This window comes from Mesoplodon mirus, assembly GCF_964341445.2.
Source record: "Mesoplodon mirus genome assembly, chromosome: 12".
Classification (NCBI taxonomy): Eukaryota; Metazoa; Chordata; class Mammalia; order Artiodactyla; family Ziphiidae; genus Mesoplodon; species Mesoplodon mirus.
Genome location: NC_138988.1, coordinates 38,755,633 through 38,771,027, shown reverse-complemented (window position 1 = coordinate 38,771,027; position 15,395 = coordinate 38,755,633). Strand labels below are relative to the sequence as shown.

Below are 15,395 nucleotides of genomic sequence, written 5' to 3'. Positions count from 1 at the left end.
TCTGCTTCTCACCCTGCTGCAGGAGCCGGTGGGCAAGCCTTACTCTCAGGACCTGTCTCGGAGCCCGCAGAGCCTCAGCGACACAGGCTATTCCTCCGATGGTGTCTCCAGCTCCCAGAGTGAGATCACAGGCATTGTGCAGCAGGAGGTGGAACAGCTGGACAGTGCAGGGGCGACAGGGCCACGCCCGCGCAGCCCCTCTGAGCTCCACAAGGTGGGGAGCAGCATGAGACCTTCGCTGGAGGCCCAGGGCCCGGCCCCCAGTGGTGAGGGGAGCAAGCCACCCTACGGCAGTGGTGAGGAGCAGAAGCGGCGGCCCCACTCCTTGTCCATCATGCCCGAGGCCTTCAACTCGGATGAGGAGCTGGAGGATATCCTGGAGGAAGAAGACTCTCTGGAGTGGGGGCGCCGGAGGGAGCAGCAGGACACGGCTGAGTCCTCAGACGACTTCGGCAGCCAGCTGAGGCACGACTACGTGGAGGACAGCAGCGAGGGTGGCCTGTCCCCTCTTCCGCCCCAGCCCCCATCCCGGGCAGCAGAACTGACTGATGAGGAGTTCATGAGGCGGCAGATCCTGGAGATGAGTGCCGAAGAAGACAACCTGGAGGAGGATGACGCTGCCCCCACCGGGCACGGCCCGGTCAAACATGGCTCCCAGAAGGGCAGCCCCCGGCCCAGGCCCGAGCCTAGCCAAGAGCCAGGAGCGCTGCCCAAGAGGCGCCTGCCCCACAACGCCACCACGGGCTATGAGGAGCTGCTTTCCGAGGGAGGCCCAGCAGAGGCCGCAGACGGCACTGGGGCTCTGCAGGGCGGGCTCCGCCGCTTCAAGACCATCGAGCTCAATAGCACGGGCAGCTACAGCCATGAGCTGGACCTGGGCCAAGGCCCCGACCCCAGCCTGGACCGGGAGCCCGAGCTGGAGATGGAGAGCCTGACGGGCTCGCCTGAGGACCGCTCCCGCGGGGAGCACTCCTCCACACTGCCGGCCTCCACGCCCAGCTACACCTCGGGCACCTCGCCCACCTCCCTGTCCTCACTGGAGGAGGACAGCGACAGCAGCCCCAGCCGCCGGCAGCGGCTGGAAGAAGCCAAGCAGCAGCGCAAGGCCCGGCACCGCTCGCATGGGCCTCTGCTGCCCACCATCGAGGACTCCTCAGAGGAGGAGGAGCTGCGGGAAGAGGAGGAGCTGCTGCGTGAGCAGGAGAAGATGCGGGAGGTGGAGCAGCAGCGCATCCGCAGCACGGCCCGCAAGACGCGGCGTGACAAGGAGGAGCTGCGGGCCCAGCGGCGGCGTGAGCGCTCCAAGACCCCCCCCAGCAACCTGTCACCCATTGAGGATGCCTCCCCCACAGAGGAGCTGAGGCAGGCGGCCGAGATGGAGGAGCTACATCGTTCCTCCTGCTCCGAATACTCGCCCTCACCCTCCCTTGACTCGGAGGCTGAAGCCCTGGATGGTGGCCCCCCTCGGCTCTACAAGTCAGGCAGTGAGTACAACCTGCCCACCTTCATGTCTCTCTACTCTCCAACCGAGACACCCTTGGGCAGCACCACCACTCCCAGTTCCGGCCGGCCCCTCAAGAGTGCTGAGGAGGCCTATGAGGAGATGATGCGGAAGGCCGAGCTGCTCCAGCGGCAACAAGGCCAGGCAGCAGGGTGCCGTGGGCCCCATGGTGGCCCCTCTCAGCCCGTAGGCCCCCGGGGCCAGGGTTCCTTTGAATACCAGGACACCCCAGACCATGACTATGGTGGGGCTGCTCAGCCGGCCTCAGAGGGCACACCAGCCAGCCTGGGAGCAGCCGTGTACCAGGAGATCCTTCAGACGTCACAAAGCATTGCCCGCATGCATCAGGCCTCCTCACGGGACCTGGCCTTTGCTGAGGACAAGAAGAAGGAGAAGCAGTTTCTGAATGCCGAGAGTGCATACATGGACCCAATGAAACAAAATGGCGGCCCACTTACCCCTGGTACCAGTCCTACCCAGCTCGCCGCCCCTGTGTCCTTCTCCACCTCCACCTCCTCTGACAGCAGTGCGGGCCGAGTCATTCCCGATGTCCGTGTTACTCAGCATTTTGCAAAGGAGCCTCAGGACCCCCTCAAGCTGCATAGCTCTCCTGCCTCCCCCAGCTCTGCCTCCAAGGAAGTAGGCATAACCTTTGCCCAGGGCCCTGGGACCCCAGCCTCCACAGCTGCGGCTCCTTGTCTGGCTGGCCTACCACGAGGGTACATGACTCCGACTTCCCCAACAGGCTCTGAGCGCAGCCCTTTGCTCTCTTCCACTGGCCACAGCTATGGACAGAGCCCAACCACTGCAAACTATGGGTCTCAAACTGAGGAGCTACCCCAGGCCCCCCGTGGCCCTGCTGTCAGTGGACGGGCTGCCAGAGAGAAGCCCCTGAGTGTGAGTGATGGCGAGAGTGGCACCCCGCAGACGTCCCGGGGATATTCCTACTTTGCAGGCTCCAGCCCCCCTCTCTCTCCATCTTCTCCCTCAGAGAGTCCCACATTCTCCCCTGGCAAGCTGGGCCCAAGGGCCACAGCAGAGTTCTCTACACAGACGCCAAGCCCGACCCCTGCCTCGGACATGCCACGGAGCCCTGGTGCCCCCACCCCGACACCCACGGTGGCTCAGGGCACACAGACGCCACACCGACCCAGCACGCCTCGCCTGGTACGGCAGCAGTCCCCTCAGGATGCCCCCTTTATGGTCATCACACTGGCGTCAGATGCCTCCAGTCAGACCAAGATGGTCCATGCCAGTGCCTCCACCTCCCCAGTGTGCTCACCCATTGACACCCAGCCCACCACCCACAGCTACAGCCAGATAACACCTCAGCTGCCCCCAGAGCCACCTGGGCCACCTGGCTTCCCGCGGGCAGCCAGTGCTGGTGCAGATGGGCCCCTGGCACTATACGGCTGGGCCACCCTCCCTGCTGAGAACATCTCCCTGTGCCGGATCTCCTCTGTCCCTGGAACGTCTAGGGTTGAGCCCGGCCCCAGGCCCCCTGGCAGTGCCGTGGTAGACCTTCGCACAGCCATCAAGCCCACGCCCATCATCCTCACTGACCAGGGCATGGACCTGACCTCTCTTGCTGTGGAAGCAAGGAAGTACGGCCTTGCTCTGGATCCAATCCCAGGACGGCAGTCGACCGCTGTACAGCCTTTGGTTATCAACCTCAATGCCCAGGAGCAGACCCATGCCTTCCTCAGCACCGCCACCACCGTGAGCATCACCATGGCCTCATCTGTGCTCATGGCTCAGCAGAAGCAGCCTGTGGTCTATGGAGACCCCTTCCAGAGCCGGCTGGACTTTGGCCAGGGTGCGGGTAGCCCCGTGTGCCTGGCCCAGGTCAAGCAGGTAGAGCAGGCAGTCCAGACAGCCCCGTACCGTGGTGGGCCCCGAGGAAGACCCAGGGAGGCCAAGTTTGCCAGGTATAACCTGCCCAACCAGGTGGCACCTCTGGCCAGAAGGGATGTTTTGATCACTAAGGTGGGCACTGCCCAGAGTGTTGGCCTCAAGTCAGGCCCAGTGCCGGAGCCTGGTTCTGAACCCCATCGGGCCACCCCCGCAGAGCTGCAGTCACACGCCTTGCCAGGTGCCAGGAAGCCACATACAGTGGTGGTGCAGATGGGAGAAGGCACAGCAGGCACTGTGACCACACTGCTCCCAGAGGAGCCGGCAGGTGCCCTGGACCTCACTGGGATGAGGCCTGAGAGCCAGCTGGCGTGCTGTGATATGGTCTACAAGTTCCCCTTTGGCAGTAGCTGCACAGGTACCTTTCACCCCGCCCCCAGCGCACCTGAGAAGAGTGTGGCAGATGTTGCCCCACCCGGCCAAAGCAACGGCCCCTTCTACAGTCCCCGGGACACTGAGCCTCCCGAGGCCCCCACCTACCGGGCACAGGTGGTCGGGGAGCCTGGGCCCCATGAGGAGCAGAGGCCCTACCCACAGGGCCCCCCTGGCAGGCTGTACTCCTCTATGTCCGACACCAATTTGGCTGAGGCTGGCCTCAACTACCACACCCACAGGATTGGTCACTTCTTCCAGGGCCCTGGACGAGACTCGGCCATGGACCTCAGCTCACTGAAGCACTCCTACAGCCTGGGCTTTGCAGATGGACGCTACCTTGGGCAGGGCTTGCAGTATGGTTCATTCACGGACCTACGTCATCCCACAGACCTTTTGACTCACCCGCTTCCCATGCGGCGCTACAGCTCAGTGTCAAACATCTACTCAGACCACAGATACGGCCCACGGGGAGATGTAGCTGGATTCCAGGAGGCCAGCCTGGCCCAGTACAGCGCCACCACGGCCCGTGAGATCAGCCGTATGTGTGCTGCCCTCAACTCCATGGACCAGTACGGAGGGCGGCGTGGCAGCAGTGGTGGTGGCCCCGACCTCATGCAGTATCAGCCCCAGCCGGGGCTCAGTGCCCCGCAAGGTCTGGCTCCCCTCAGACCTGGCCTCCTTGGGAACCCCACCTTTCCGGAGGGCCACCCGAGTCCTGGGAACCTGGCCCAGTACAGACCTACAGCAGGCCAGGGAACAGCAATCAGACAGCTGCTGCCATCCACAGCCACTGTGCGTGCAGCCGACGGCATGATCTACTCGACTATCAACACTCCAATTGCTGCAACACTGCCCATCACCACCCAGCCTGCCTCAGTACTGCGGCCCATGGTGCGTGGTGGCATGTACAGGCCTTATGCATCCGGAGGAGTCACAGCCGTGCCACTCGCCAGCCTGACACGCATGCCCATGATTGCCCCCCGGGTACCTCTTGGGCCCACAGGGCTGTACCGATATCCTGTACCAAGTAGATTCCCCACTGCTCCCAGCGTTCCACCTGCTGAGGGTCCTGTCTACCTGGGGAAGCCTGCTGCTGCCAAGGCCCCAGGGGCTGGGGGCCCACCAAGGCCAGAGCTGCCAGCAGGGGCTGCTCGGGAAGAACCTCTTTCCACAGCCACCCCTGCTGCTGTCAAGGAGGCTGTAGCAGCCCCAGCCCCAGCCCCAGCCCCAGCCCCAGCACCAGCCCCAGCGGCTGGCCAGAAGCCGCCGGTAGATGCTGCTCCTGGGGGCAGCAGTGGGGCCCTCAGCCGGCCAGGGCTCGAGAAGGAGGAAGCGTCACAGGAGGAGAGGCAGCGGAAGCAGCAGGAGCAGCTGCTACAGCTGGAGCGAGAGCGGGTGGAGTTAGAAAAGCTGCGGCAGCTGCGGCTGCAGGAGGAGCTGGAGCGGGAGCGTGTGGAGCTGCAGAGGCACCGCGAGGAAGAGCAGCTGCTGGTGCAGCGGGAGTTGCAGGAGCTGCAGACCATCAAGCACCATGTGCTGCAGCAGCAGCAGGAGGAAAGGCAGGCCCAGTTCGCCCTGCAGCGGGAGCAGCTAGCACAGCAGCGTTTGCAACTGGAGCAGATCCAGCAGCTGCAGCAACAGCTGCAGCAGCAACTGGAGGAACAGAAGCAGCGACAGAAGGCTCCCTTCCCTGTGGCCTGTGAGGCACCCGGCCGAGGGCCTCCCCCAGCTGCCACAGAGCTGGCTCAGAATGGCCAGTACTGGCCACCCCTGACCCACGCGGCCTTCATTGCCGTGCCTGGGCCTGAGGGTCCTGGGCAGCCTCGTGAGCCCATGCTGCACCGGGGTCTCCCCAGCTCCGCCTCGGACATGTCACTGCAGACTGAGGAGCAGTGGGAGGCAGGCCGCAGTGGCATCAAGAAGCGGCACTCCATGCCACGCCTGCGGGACGTGTGTGAGCCAGAGTCAGGGCCTGAGCCCTACGTGGTCAGGAGGATTGCAGACAGCAGCGTGCAGACGGATGATGAGGATGGAGAGGGCCGCTACCTCCTGACCCGGCGGCGCCGGGCACGGCGGAGTGCTGACTGCAGCGTGCAGACGGACGACGAGGACAGCGCCGAGTGGGAGCAGCCAGTGCGCCGCCGCAGGTCCCGTCTTTCCCGCCACTCAGACTCTGGCTCCGACAGCAAGCACGATGCTGCTGCCTCCTCATCCACTGCCGCCCCCACCGTGAGGGCCATGAGCAGCGTGGGCATCCAGACCATCAGCGACTGCTCCGTGCAGACAGAGCCTGACCAGCTGCCCAGAGTCTCTCCAGCCATCCACATCACAGCCGCCACCGACCCCAAGGTGGAGATCGTCAGGTATATATCGGCGCCAGAGAAGACTGGGCGTGGGGAGAGCCTGGCCTGCCAGACGGAGCCGGATGGGCAGGCCCAGGGTGTGGCCGGGCCGCAGCTTGTCGGGCCAACTGCCATCAGCCCCTACCTGCCTGGCATCCAGATCGTCACCCCAGGGCCCCTGGGCAGATTCGAAAAAAAGAAGCCGGATCCCTTGGAGATTGGATACCAGGCCCACCTGCCCCCGGAGTCTCTCTCACAGCTTGTGAGCCGCCAGCCTCCCAAGTCCCCCCAGGTCCTCTACTCACCAGTCTCACCCCTGTCCCCACACCGGCTCCTGGACACCTCCTTTGCTTCCAGTGAGAGGCTGAACAAGGCTCACGTGAGTCCCCAGAAGCACTTCACGGCTGACAGCGCTCTCCGCCAGCAGACGCTGCCGCGCCCCATGAAGACCCTGCAGCGGTCCCTGTCTGACCCTAAGCCCCTCAGCCCCACCGCCGAGGAGTCTGCCAAAGAGAGGTTCTCCCTCTACCAGCACCAGGGGGGACTGGGTAGCCAGGTATGGGCATGGGCTGGTCCAGGGTGGGACAGGGGTCTCTGCCTAGCCTGGGGGGCCCCACAGGGAGGGGCGTCTCCTGGGGTGGGGGTGAAGTCACCTCCAGCTCCAGAGGCCCAGAGCTAGGAGTTGAGGAATGGATGCACATCTCGATGCACATCTGGTGGAGCCCGCAGCCCAGCAAGGACATCCTGGGCAAAACACACTCACACTTGGGCCCCCACGGCCATCCAGACCCTGCTAGAAACTTCAACCTCACCCTAGCACTGCCTCTTCACAGCCCGTATCTAGTCCAGTCCCTGCCACCTCCCCCTTCAGGCCTCCTCAGCTCTCCCCTCCAGCCTGGGCCCCTCCTACTCCAAATCTCTTTGGATGTTTCCTGAGAAAACCATAGCACCGACCTGGCTGGGCTGCTCCCCACTCCCCAGCCCCGGCCTGGCTCCCTTACCCCACAGGAAGCCAAAGCCCTTTGGACTACCATTCAAGGCCCATTCCAGTGGGCTGCAGCGTACTCTCTGCCTCACCTTGTCCCATGCCCCTATCTGGCCCTCAGCAAATCTGTTTACACACCTGTCTGCTGCCCTAGATAGGGGCTCCTGGAGTCTAAACTTACCCTCGTCTGTGGCTTTAGTTGCCAGTGATGTCCCAGGACTGTGAGAGGTGGCCGGCATGTTAGGAAGATGGGGGTTGCAAGGGACTGACACCAAGGACTTTGAGTGCCAGGCCAAGAGGGGGTTGGGATTTTCTCAAAGGCCCTTGGAGCATCTGGATGTTTCAGGCAGGTGAGACAAGATAAGATGGGTATCTTAGAAAGTTTCTTAGGCAGAATATGGGCAGATGGACTGAAGGAAGTGACTGCACAGTGGCCCTGGGGAGAGCGCCTAGGAGCCAGAGGCATTGGGAGGTATATTTATCCGTTTTCTGAGTGTGATGCAGAGAGGAGAGACGTGAGGCCTCAGGGGGTGGGGTTGTGGAGGTGAGTCTGGGTTGTGGAGAACCCTGGGGTATGCAGGCCAGAGGGGTGGGGGTGGGATCAGGAGTCTGGGCTGGCAGGGAAGGCACGTCAGAGAGGCAGGTGGTCTTGGCTCCATGCTAGGGTCGGCACAGAGGTCCCATGGGCTGGTCATGGGGGGGCCACGCCACGATGGGCACTCATGGTGTGAGACCAAATGACAAAAGACAGACAACAAAGTGAGGAGTTCAAGGAGGGAAATTTATTCCATTCCATCAAAGGCCACCCTTCGTCCTGAGGTTTGGGGACACATTATCATTTCCTTTACGACATATGGTGAAAGTAGGTGGGAGGCTTTTATGTAGTTTCTTGGCAAGGTAAAAGGTAAGAAGCCTGATGTCAGTCCCCAGTGTGTTTAGGGGATTTGGGTGGTCCATAAAACCCAGAGGCCTGGGAGCTAGAGACAATGGGAGGACCCAGGACAAAGCTTCTGGCAATGTGGACCTTGAGGCAATGTGGAGCCTCGGGCAGGTGAGGAGGACCCCATGGAGAACATGTTAGGGAGCCCTGACTGGGAAACCAGGTAGCCAGAGATAGGGCTGGAGAGGCCCTAGAGGAGTCTGGCAGCCTCAGAGAGCGGTGGGCTGACAGGGATGTGGAGGGAGCTGGGGCCAGCCCGAGGGCACAGTTTGACAGAGGGTGGTACAGGGCCACGGGAGGAGGAGAGCGGACAGGTGGCTGAATTGCATTTTACTTTAGAGAGGAGGAGGGCAGGAGGCAGAAAAGACTCGGAGCCTGCAGCACCTGACATCCAGTCGGCATGCGCCCCCTGCCATGATCCTCTAGGGAACCTGGTGGCCCCAGGACCCACTCCACTCCTGTCCATGGCCCTCTACCGCCCTTGGCCCCTGCCAGCTGCTAGGACCCAAACCCAGAGCCAGACCTGTACTCTCCTCATCTCAGTACCCTCAGTGGGAGGCGGAGGGTGGCAAGCCCGTTGGAGACATGCTGTGTGCCAGGCCAGTATTAGACACCAGCACAGAGGGGCATCTGCTGCTTCCTCCCGTCCCACTGCCCCGAGGTCTGGGAAGGAGAAGACCTGTAAGATGATCACAGGCCCGCCCTCCAAGGCCAGTGGGTGGGCAGGGCAGGCCTCAAGGCTGCCTGGTGAATCGGGGCACTGACAGTGTGGAGCCCAGCCCCTACCCCAGCCCAGGCCAGGGCTCTTCTACCCTGTGCCCTGCCAGGCCACCCACACCTTGGGTCTCAGTGCTGCCCGCCCTTCCCTCTGTCTCAGGTGTCGGCGCTGCCACCCAACGGCCTGGTCCGCAAGGTGAAGCGGACACTGCCTAGCCCCCCTCCAGAGGAGGCTCACCTGCCCCTGGCTGGCCAGGCTCCCCCACAGCTGTATGCGGCCAGCCTGCAGCAGCGTGGGCTGGTGGGGCCCACTGCTGTCCCTGCCACCAAGGCCAGCCTGCTCCGGGAGCTGGACCGGGACCTGCGGCTGGTGGAGCACGAGTCCACCAAGCTGCGCAAGAAGCAGGCAGAGCTGGATGAGGAGGAGAAGGAGATCGACGCCAAGCTCAAGTACCTGGAGCTGGGCATCACCCAGCGCAAAGAGTCTTTGGCCAGAGACCGAGGTGGCCGTGACTACCCGCCCTTGCGTGGTCTCAGTGAGCATCGCGACTACCTGTCAGACAGTGAGCTCAACCAGCTGCGGCTCCAGGGCTGTGCCACTCCGGCTGGCCAGTATGCAGACTTCCCTGTCACTGCCGCTGCTCCTGCCACTCCCTCCGGCCCCACTGCTTTCCGGCAACCCCGGTTCCCACCTCCGGCGCCACAGTACGCTGCAGGCAGCGGTGGGCCAACACAGAATGGATTCCCAGCCCACCAGGCACCCACCTACCCTGGCCCCAGCACGTACCCAGCACCTGCCTTTCCTCCCGGCACCAGTTACCCTGCTGAGCCTGGCCTGCCAAGCCAGCAGGCTTTCCGTCCCACAGGCCATTATGCAGCCCAAACACCCATGCCAACCACACAGAGCACCCTTTACCCAGTCCCGACTGACAGCCGTACCCCCCACCAGAAGCCACGCCAGACATCACTAGCCGACTTGGAGCAGAAGGTGCCCACCAACTATGAGGTGATCGCCAGCCCTGTCGTGACCATGTCTGCAGCCTCGTCTGAAACCAGCTATAGTGGCCCAGCAGTAAGCAGCAGCTATGAACAAGGAAAGGCCCCTGAGCTGCCGCGGGCCAGTGACCGTAGTGGTGTGTGCCCGAGCCCAGCCCCCACCCACCCCTCTGACTCACACTACACCAGCCTGGAGCAGAATGTACCTCGGAACTATGTGATGATTGACGACATCAGTGAGCTGACCAAGGACAGTGCTTCCACTGCCCCTGACAGCCAGAGGCTGGAGCCCCTGGGGCCGAGCAGCAGTGGGCGTCCAGGGAAAGAGCCAGGAGAACCAGGTGTCCTTGAGGGGCCCACACTGCCCTGCTGCTATACCAGAGGGGAGGAAGAATCCGAGGAGGACTCCTACGACCCCCGTGGGAAGAGCGGCCATCACAGGAGCGTGGAGAGCAATGGCCGACTAGCCAGCACCCACTATTACAGTGACAGTGACTACAGACACGGGGCTCGAGCAGAGAAGTATAGCCCAGGCCCCGTGGGGCCCAAGCATCCCTCCAAGAGCCTGGCCCCGGCTGCCGTCTCCTCAAAGCGCAGCAAGCACCGTAAGCAGGGCATGGAGCAAAAGATCTCCAAGTTCTCACCTATCGAAGAGGCCAAGGATGTAGAGTCAGACCTGGCCTCCTACCCCTCCCCTGCAGTCAGCAGCAGCCTGGCCTGTCGGGGCAGGAAGTTCCAGGACGAAATCACCTATGGGCTCAAGAAGAATGTGTATGAGCAGCAGAGGTACTATGGGGTGTCCAGCCGGGACCCAGTGGAGGAGGATGACCGCGTGTACAGTGGGAGCAGCCGGTCCCGGGTGGCATCTGCATACAGCGGGGAGAAGCTCTCCAGCCATGACGTCAGTGGCCGGGCCAAGGGATACGAGCGGGAACGGGAGGCTGTGGAGCGACTTCAAAAAGCGGGCCCCAAGCCCTCATCTCTGAGCATGGCCCATGGCCGGCCCCGGCCCCCCATGCGGAGCCAGGCCTCTGAAGAGGAGAGCCCCGTCAGCCCTTTGGGGCGGCCCCGCCCTGCTGGGGGCACCCTCCCCCCGGGGGACACCTGCCCACAGTTCTGCTCCAGCCACTCCATGCCTGACGTCCAGGAGCATGTCAAGGATGGACCGCGGGCCCACGCGCATAAGTGTGAGGAGGACTACATCCTGGATGATTCCCACTGCGTAGTTTCCGACAGCGAAGGTAATGGCAGCTGGGGGTGATTTCTGCAGATGGTCAGCACCTGGGGGGCCTGCCCGCCCATGGGGCCCTGAGCCCTGAGATGTCTCAGTGGGGCTGGCCTGGCGCCTCACCCAGTGGGCCTGGCCTGGCGCCTCACCCAGTGGGCCCTGCTGCAGGCTGCCCTTCCTGCCTGCTGCACCCGCGCCCTGGCCCGGTTGTGGGAGGGGGCTGGGGCCTGGCATTACGCTTGTGGCTGTGGCGCCCACCCTCTGTTTTCCTTGCATGGCTTCAGCTGGGCCTCCCACTGCGGCCAGCCCGGGGGTTGATGGTGTTCTGTTTTTGGTCCCTGAAGCGTATCACCTGGGCCAGGAGGAGACAGACTGGTTTGATAAGCCCCGGGATGCCCGCTCTGACCGGTTCAGGCACCACGGGGGCCACGCAGTCTCCTCCTCCTCCCAGAAGCGAGGCCCTGCCAGGCACGGCTACCACGACTACGATGAGCCCCCCGAGGAGGGCCTGTGGCCACACGATGAGGGTGGCCCAGGCCGCCATGCCTCAGCCAAGGAACACCGGCACCATGGTGACCACGGGCGGCACTCAGGCCGCCACACTGGCGAGGAACTGGGCCGCCGTGCTGCCAAACCACACGTTCGAGACCTGAGTCGCCATGAGGCCCGGCCTCACCCTCAGCCCAGCCCTGTCCCGACCGTGCAGAAGAAGGGTCAGCCTGGGTACCCCAGCTCTGGTGAATATTCGCAGCCATCCCGTGTTCCATCAGCGTACCATCATGCCTCTGAGAGCAAGAAGGGCTCCCGGCAGGCCCACTCAGGGCCCGCTGCACTGCAGCCAAAGCCAGAACCCCAGCTGCAGCCGCAAGGTCGGCAGGCAGCTCCAGGTCCACAGCAGTCACAGCCGCCTCCATCCAGGCAGACGCCCTCAGCAACAGCATCGCGCCAGCCGCAGACGCAGCAGCAGCAGCAGCAGCAGCAGCAGGGTCTCGGGCTACAGCCTCTGCAGCAGGCCCCTTCGCAGGCCCGCCTGCAGCAGCAGGGCCAGCCAGCTGCCCGGGGTCCGGCCCCCGCTGCCAGCCAGCCAGCAGGGAAGCCCCAGCCAGGGCCCTTGACAGCCACAGGCCCCCAGCCATCAGGACCAGTAAGTAGGGCTCCAGTACGTGGATCCTCCCCAGGGTGGATGCTGGGACTGCAGCTTGGACAGCCCCTTGGTTCCAGGCTGGGCAGAGTTGACGCATGGTAGCTCAGCTATGGGTTCTCTGTTGCAGCCGCGGGCAGAGCAGGCGAACGGCTCTAAAGGGACTGCCAAAGCACCCCAGCAGGGGAAACTTCCTCAGGCCCAGCCATCACCAGGACCTGGACCTGCAGGTGAGCCTGCCTTTGGACGCCCTTGGCTATGACCAAGAGTACCTGGGCTGCCCTCTCCCTGTGCTGACTGGCACCCTGAGCTCCCCTGCACTGCGTGCCTTCACTGCTCTCTGAGAAGGTGCCCAGTGCACTGCAGGCCTCCCCAACAGAAAGGAGCCTGGGGTTAGAATGAGCCAGTGGGATCACCAGCACTGGGGCCTTAGGGCCCAGGCAGCTCTGGGCAGGGAGCCTCGAAGGTGCTGGTGATCACAGGGCCAGGACCATGGATTCTTACTGTCCCTTTCCTTCCCCTTCCCTTCTCTCCTCTGCCTTCTCATCTTCCTCTGCCTATTCCTCCCTTTCTCCCTCTTTATCTTCCTCAACCTCCTTTTTGCTGCTTCCTCCCACCCCTTTTCTTCCCACTCTTACCTTCCTCTCTTTATTTCTCTATCCTCCTCACCCTCCACCTCACAGGGTATCTGTGGTCAGATTCCCTCTTAGCTGCTCTCCCACTCAGACCCTGAAGAGCCAGGCCAAGCACAGCTTATGATGGTGGTTTCTTTACCCTTAGGCATGAAGGCTGGAGCCAAGCCTGGAGGGACCCCAGGGGCTCCTGCCAGCCAGCCAGGTGCCGACGGGGAGAGTGTGCTCTCTAAGATTCTCCCTGGTGGGGCAGCAGAGCAGGCCGGCAAGCTGACGGAAGGTACGCACTACCTACAGCCAGGTCCAGGGTGGATGGCTGCTCCAGGGCCCTACTCTGGCAGAGGTCGGGTCTGGGGAATGGTTCCAGGCTCAGTCACCCAGGCACAGGCCAGCCCGAGGGCCCACCTGCTGCGGCCTAGTGGTTCTCGGGGTAGTCCCTGCCCCTTAGGCTGAGCTAGGCTTCACTGTGCCAAACGGCCTTGACTAGGAGGGAGCCTAGCCCGACTTCCTGACACCTCTCTCCTTTTTCTGTCACAGCTGTGTCTGCTTTTGGCAAAAAATTCTCCTCCTTCTGGTGACCATGCCCTGCAGGGTGAGTATGAGCTGCCTGTACCCACCCTCCCCTGGTGCTCGAGTCGGGGCTCTTAAGTCCTGTGGGGTCTTCTGGGAGGAATGTGGTCTTCAGTAATGGGTGATGTGGCCAGAGCTGCAGTGTCCTTTCCCTATGAGAGCGGGAGGAGGAAGAGGAAGAGGAAGAGGGACCCTGTGCACAGAGGTCCCAACATGGGGCCAACACAGTAGAGGTCCCCAGCAAAGGGAAGCCAAGACCAACATCCCTTTGTCCTTTTCTACCACCCCTTAGCCCCCAACAGGGTTCCTAAAGCTATGAGTTGACATTAGGTTGTAGGTGGGTCCCCCTGGGATACAGCTCCTCCCAGCCCTCCTCTGTAAATGCTCCACAGGCTCTTGAAGAAATGAAGGGAGATGATATCATTGCTGTGGAAAAATCTCTGGAGTCAGAGGCCTGGGCGCAGCTCTGGACTCTGCGTATAACAGTGAGTATCAGGACTAGGGTTGGGTGGGGCAGAGGAGGGAGTGAAGGGCCAAGGCCTGGCTGACCAGACTGACCCAGTTCCTATAAGTGTGAGCTAGGAGGGACCTGGTGGGCTTCCTTCAGCTAGGATGGGCCCAGCTGCTATCTGGGAGGCAGAGACAACTGAGCTGGCTGAGGTGACTCAGGTAAGTAACCTTGGGAAAGGGGCCCGGCAGAGCCAACCGTGCCCCACAACTTGGGGCCTGTACACTGGGCACTGATGCCAAAGCCCAGTCCCTGAGGCCTAGTGCTGGTGCCTTTGCTCCAGACATTCAGATGAGGCTGGAGTCCTCAAACCCTGCAGAGCTTAGCACTCCTTGGTGTGACGTCAAGATACAATTGGCTTCACAGGCTGAGTTCAAGACCTGTGAGGTGGAAAAGCAGAATGAGTGGAGAGGCAGACAGGAAAGGGATGGAGCAGAAAGGGAGGGCACCCAGACAGGAGTCTCAGCTCCAGACCAGGTCAGCCCAGGGAGAGAGTGGAAGGGCCTCAGGATGGGAGCCCTGGCTCTCTCTGGGCTGTAATGGCCAAAGCAGGATCCGAAGCCTCTGCCTAGAGCCTCCTCTGGACCTGGCCTTGCCTCTGGGCGGGAAAGAGGAAGCGGTACATCATGCAGGATGGCGGGGAGGGTAGGCTGGCTGTTGGTGCTGCTCTGCGCACAGCCAGGGACCACCTCCTCCCATTCCATAGTCTTGGGACCCTCTTCCTACCCCGCCTTTGTGAATTCTACTGTTAAGAGTATGGAGGTGTGGGTGCTTCTCGTGGTGAGCAGGCGTGTGTTTGGCAGGGCCAGGCACTCAACAAGCAAATCACGAGGGAGCGCTGGGGCCAGCAAGGGCCTTTGCCCAGGCCTGGCCTGCTTGTGGGAGGGAGCTGGGTATAGTGCCAAAAGGGCCACCTATCTCTGGAGGACTAGGGGGGAAACTGGAAAGGTCCAGTTTCCCATCCATTTATTCATTTATTCAATAAATGTTTGTCAGGCCCTAGGTAGGTGCTGGGCCCTGTTCTGAGTTCTGGGGATCCAGCAGGGAACAAGACCAAGTCCCTCTGAAGCTGACAGCCTGTTAAGAGGGGCAGAGAATAAATAAGTTTTTAAAAATGAGATTAAAAGATAATTTCTGAAGGTTATAAGTGTTCTGAAGCCAGGGACACAGGGTTATGGCACGGAGGGGGCCACTCTAGAGAAAGTGGTCAGTGATGGGTAAGGCTCAAGGAAGAAGAGGCTGCTGTGGGATGTGCCCAGTGAGGGAACAGCACCCGCAGAGGCTCTGATGAGACAGATAGGCCTCAGGGACAGACAAAAGGCCAGCACAGCTAGAGCCACAGAGGAGGGGAGAGATGGTCTGGGTGACGTCAGAGTGGGCAGGAGCCAGCTGGGGTGGGCTTTGTAGGCGAAAGTAAAGAGCCCGGAATTTATTCTAATTAGAGTAGCCACAGTGCAGCACCTCAGTGTTCTTTCTGCCTTCACCCCACGACAGCGGGCTCCCTGACACTTTCCCACCCAGCTGGATGTTTCCTCTAAGTTGCCCTGAA

General features: G+C 62.3%; 1 protein-coding gene across 1 annotated transcript in view; it reads left to right on the top strand.

The window, feature by feature from the left end:
* Positions 1-13,346, top strand: part of BSN (bassoon presynaptic cytomatrix protein) — a gene marked incomplete at both ends in the record, with an annotated part of 84,917 nt that extends 71,571 nt beyond the window's left edge. The window contains 6 exons of the mRNA XM_082639078.1: positions 23-6,685; positions 8,932-11,008; positions 11,340-12,139; positions 12,267-12,366; positions 12,917-13,048; positions 13,306-13,346. Coding sequence (XP_082495204.1) covers positions 23-6,685; positions 8,932-11,008; positions 11,340-12,139; positions 12,267-12,366; positions 12,917-13,048; positions 13,306-13,346 — 9,813 coding nt within the window. The remainder of the gene's footprint in view (positions 1-22; positions 6,686-8,931; positions 11,009-11,339; positions 12,140-12,266; positions 12,367-12,916; positions 13,049-13,305) is intronic.
* Positions 13,347-15,395: the final 2,049 nt, after the last annotated feature.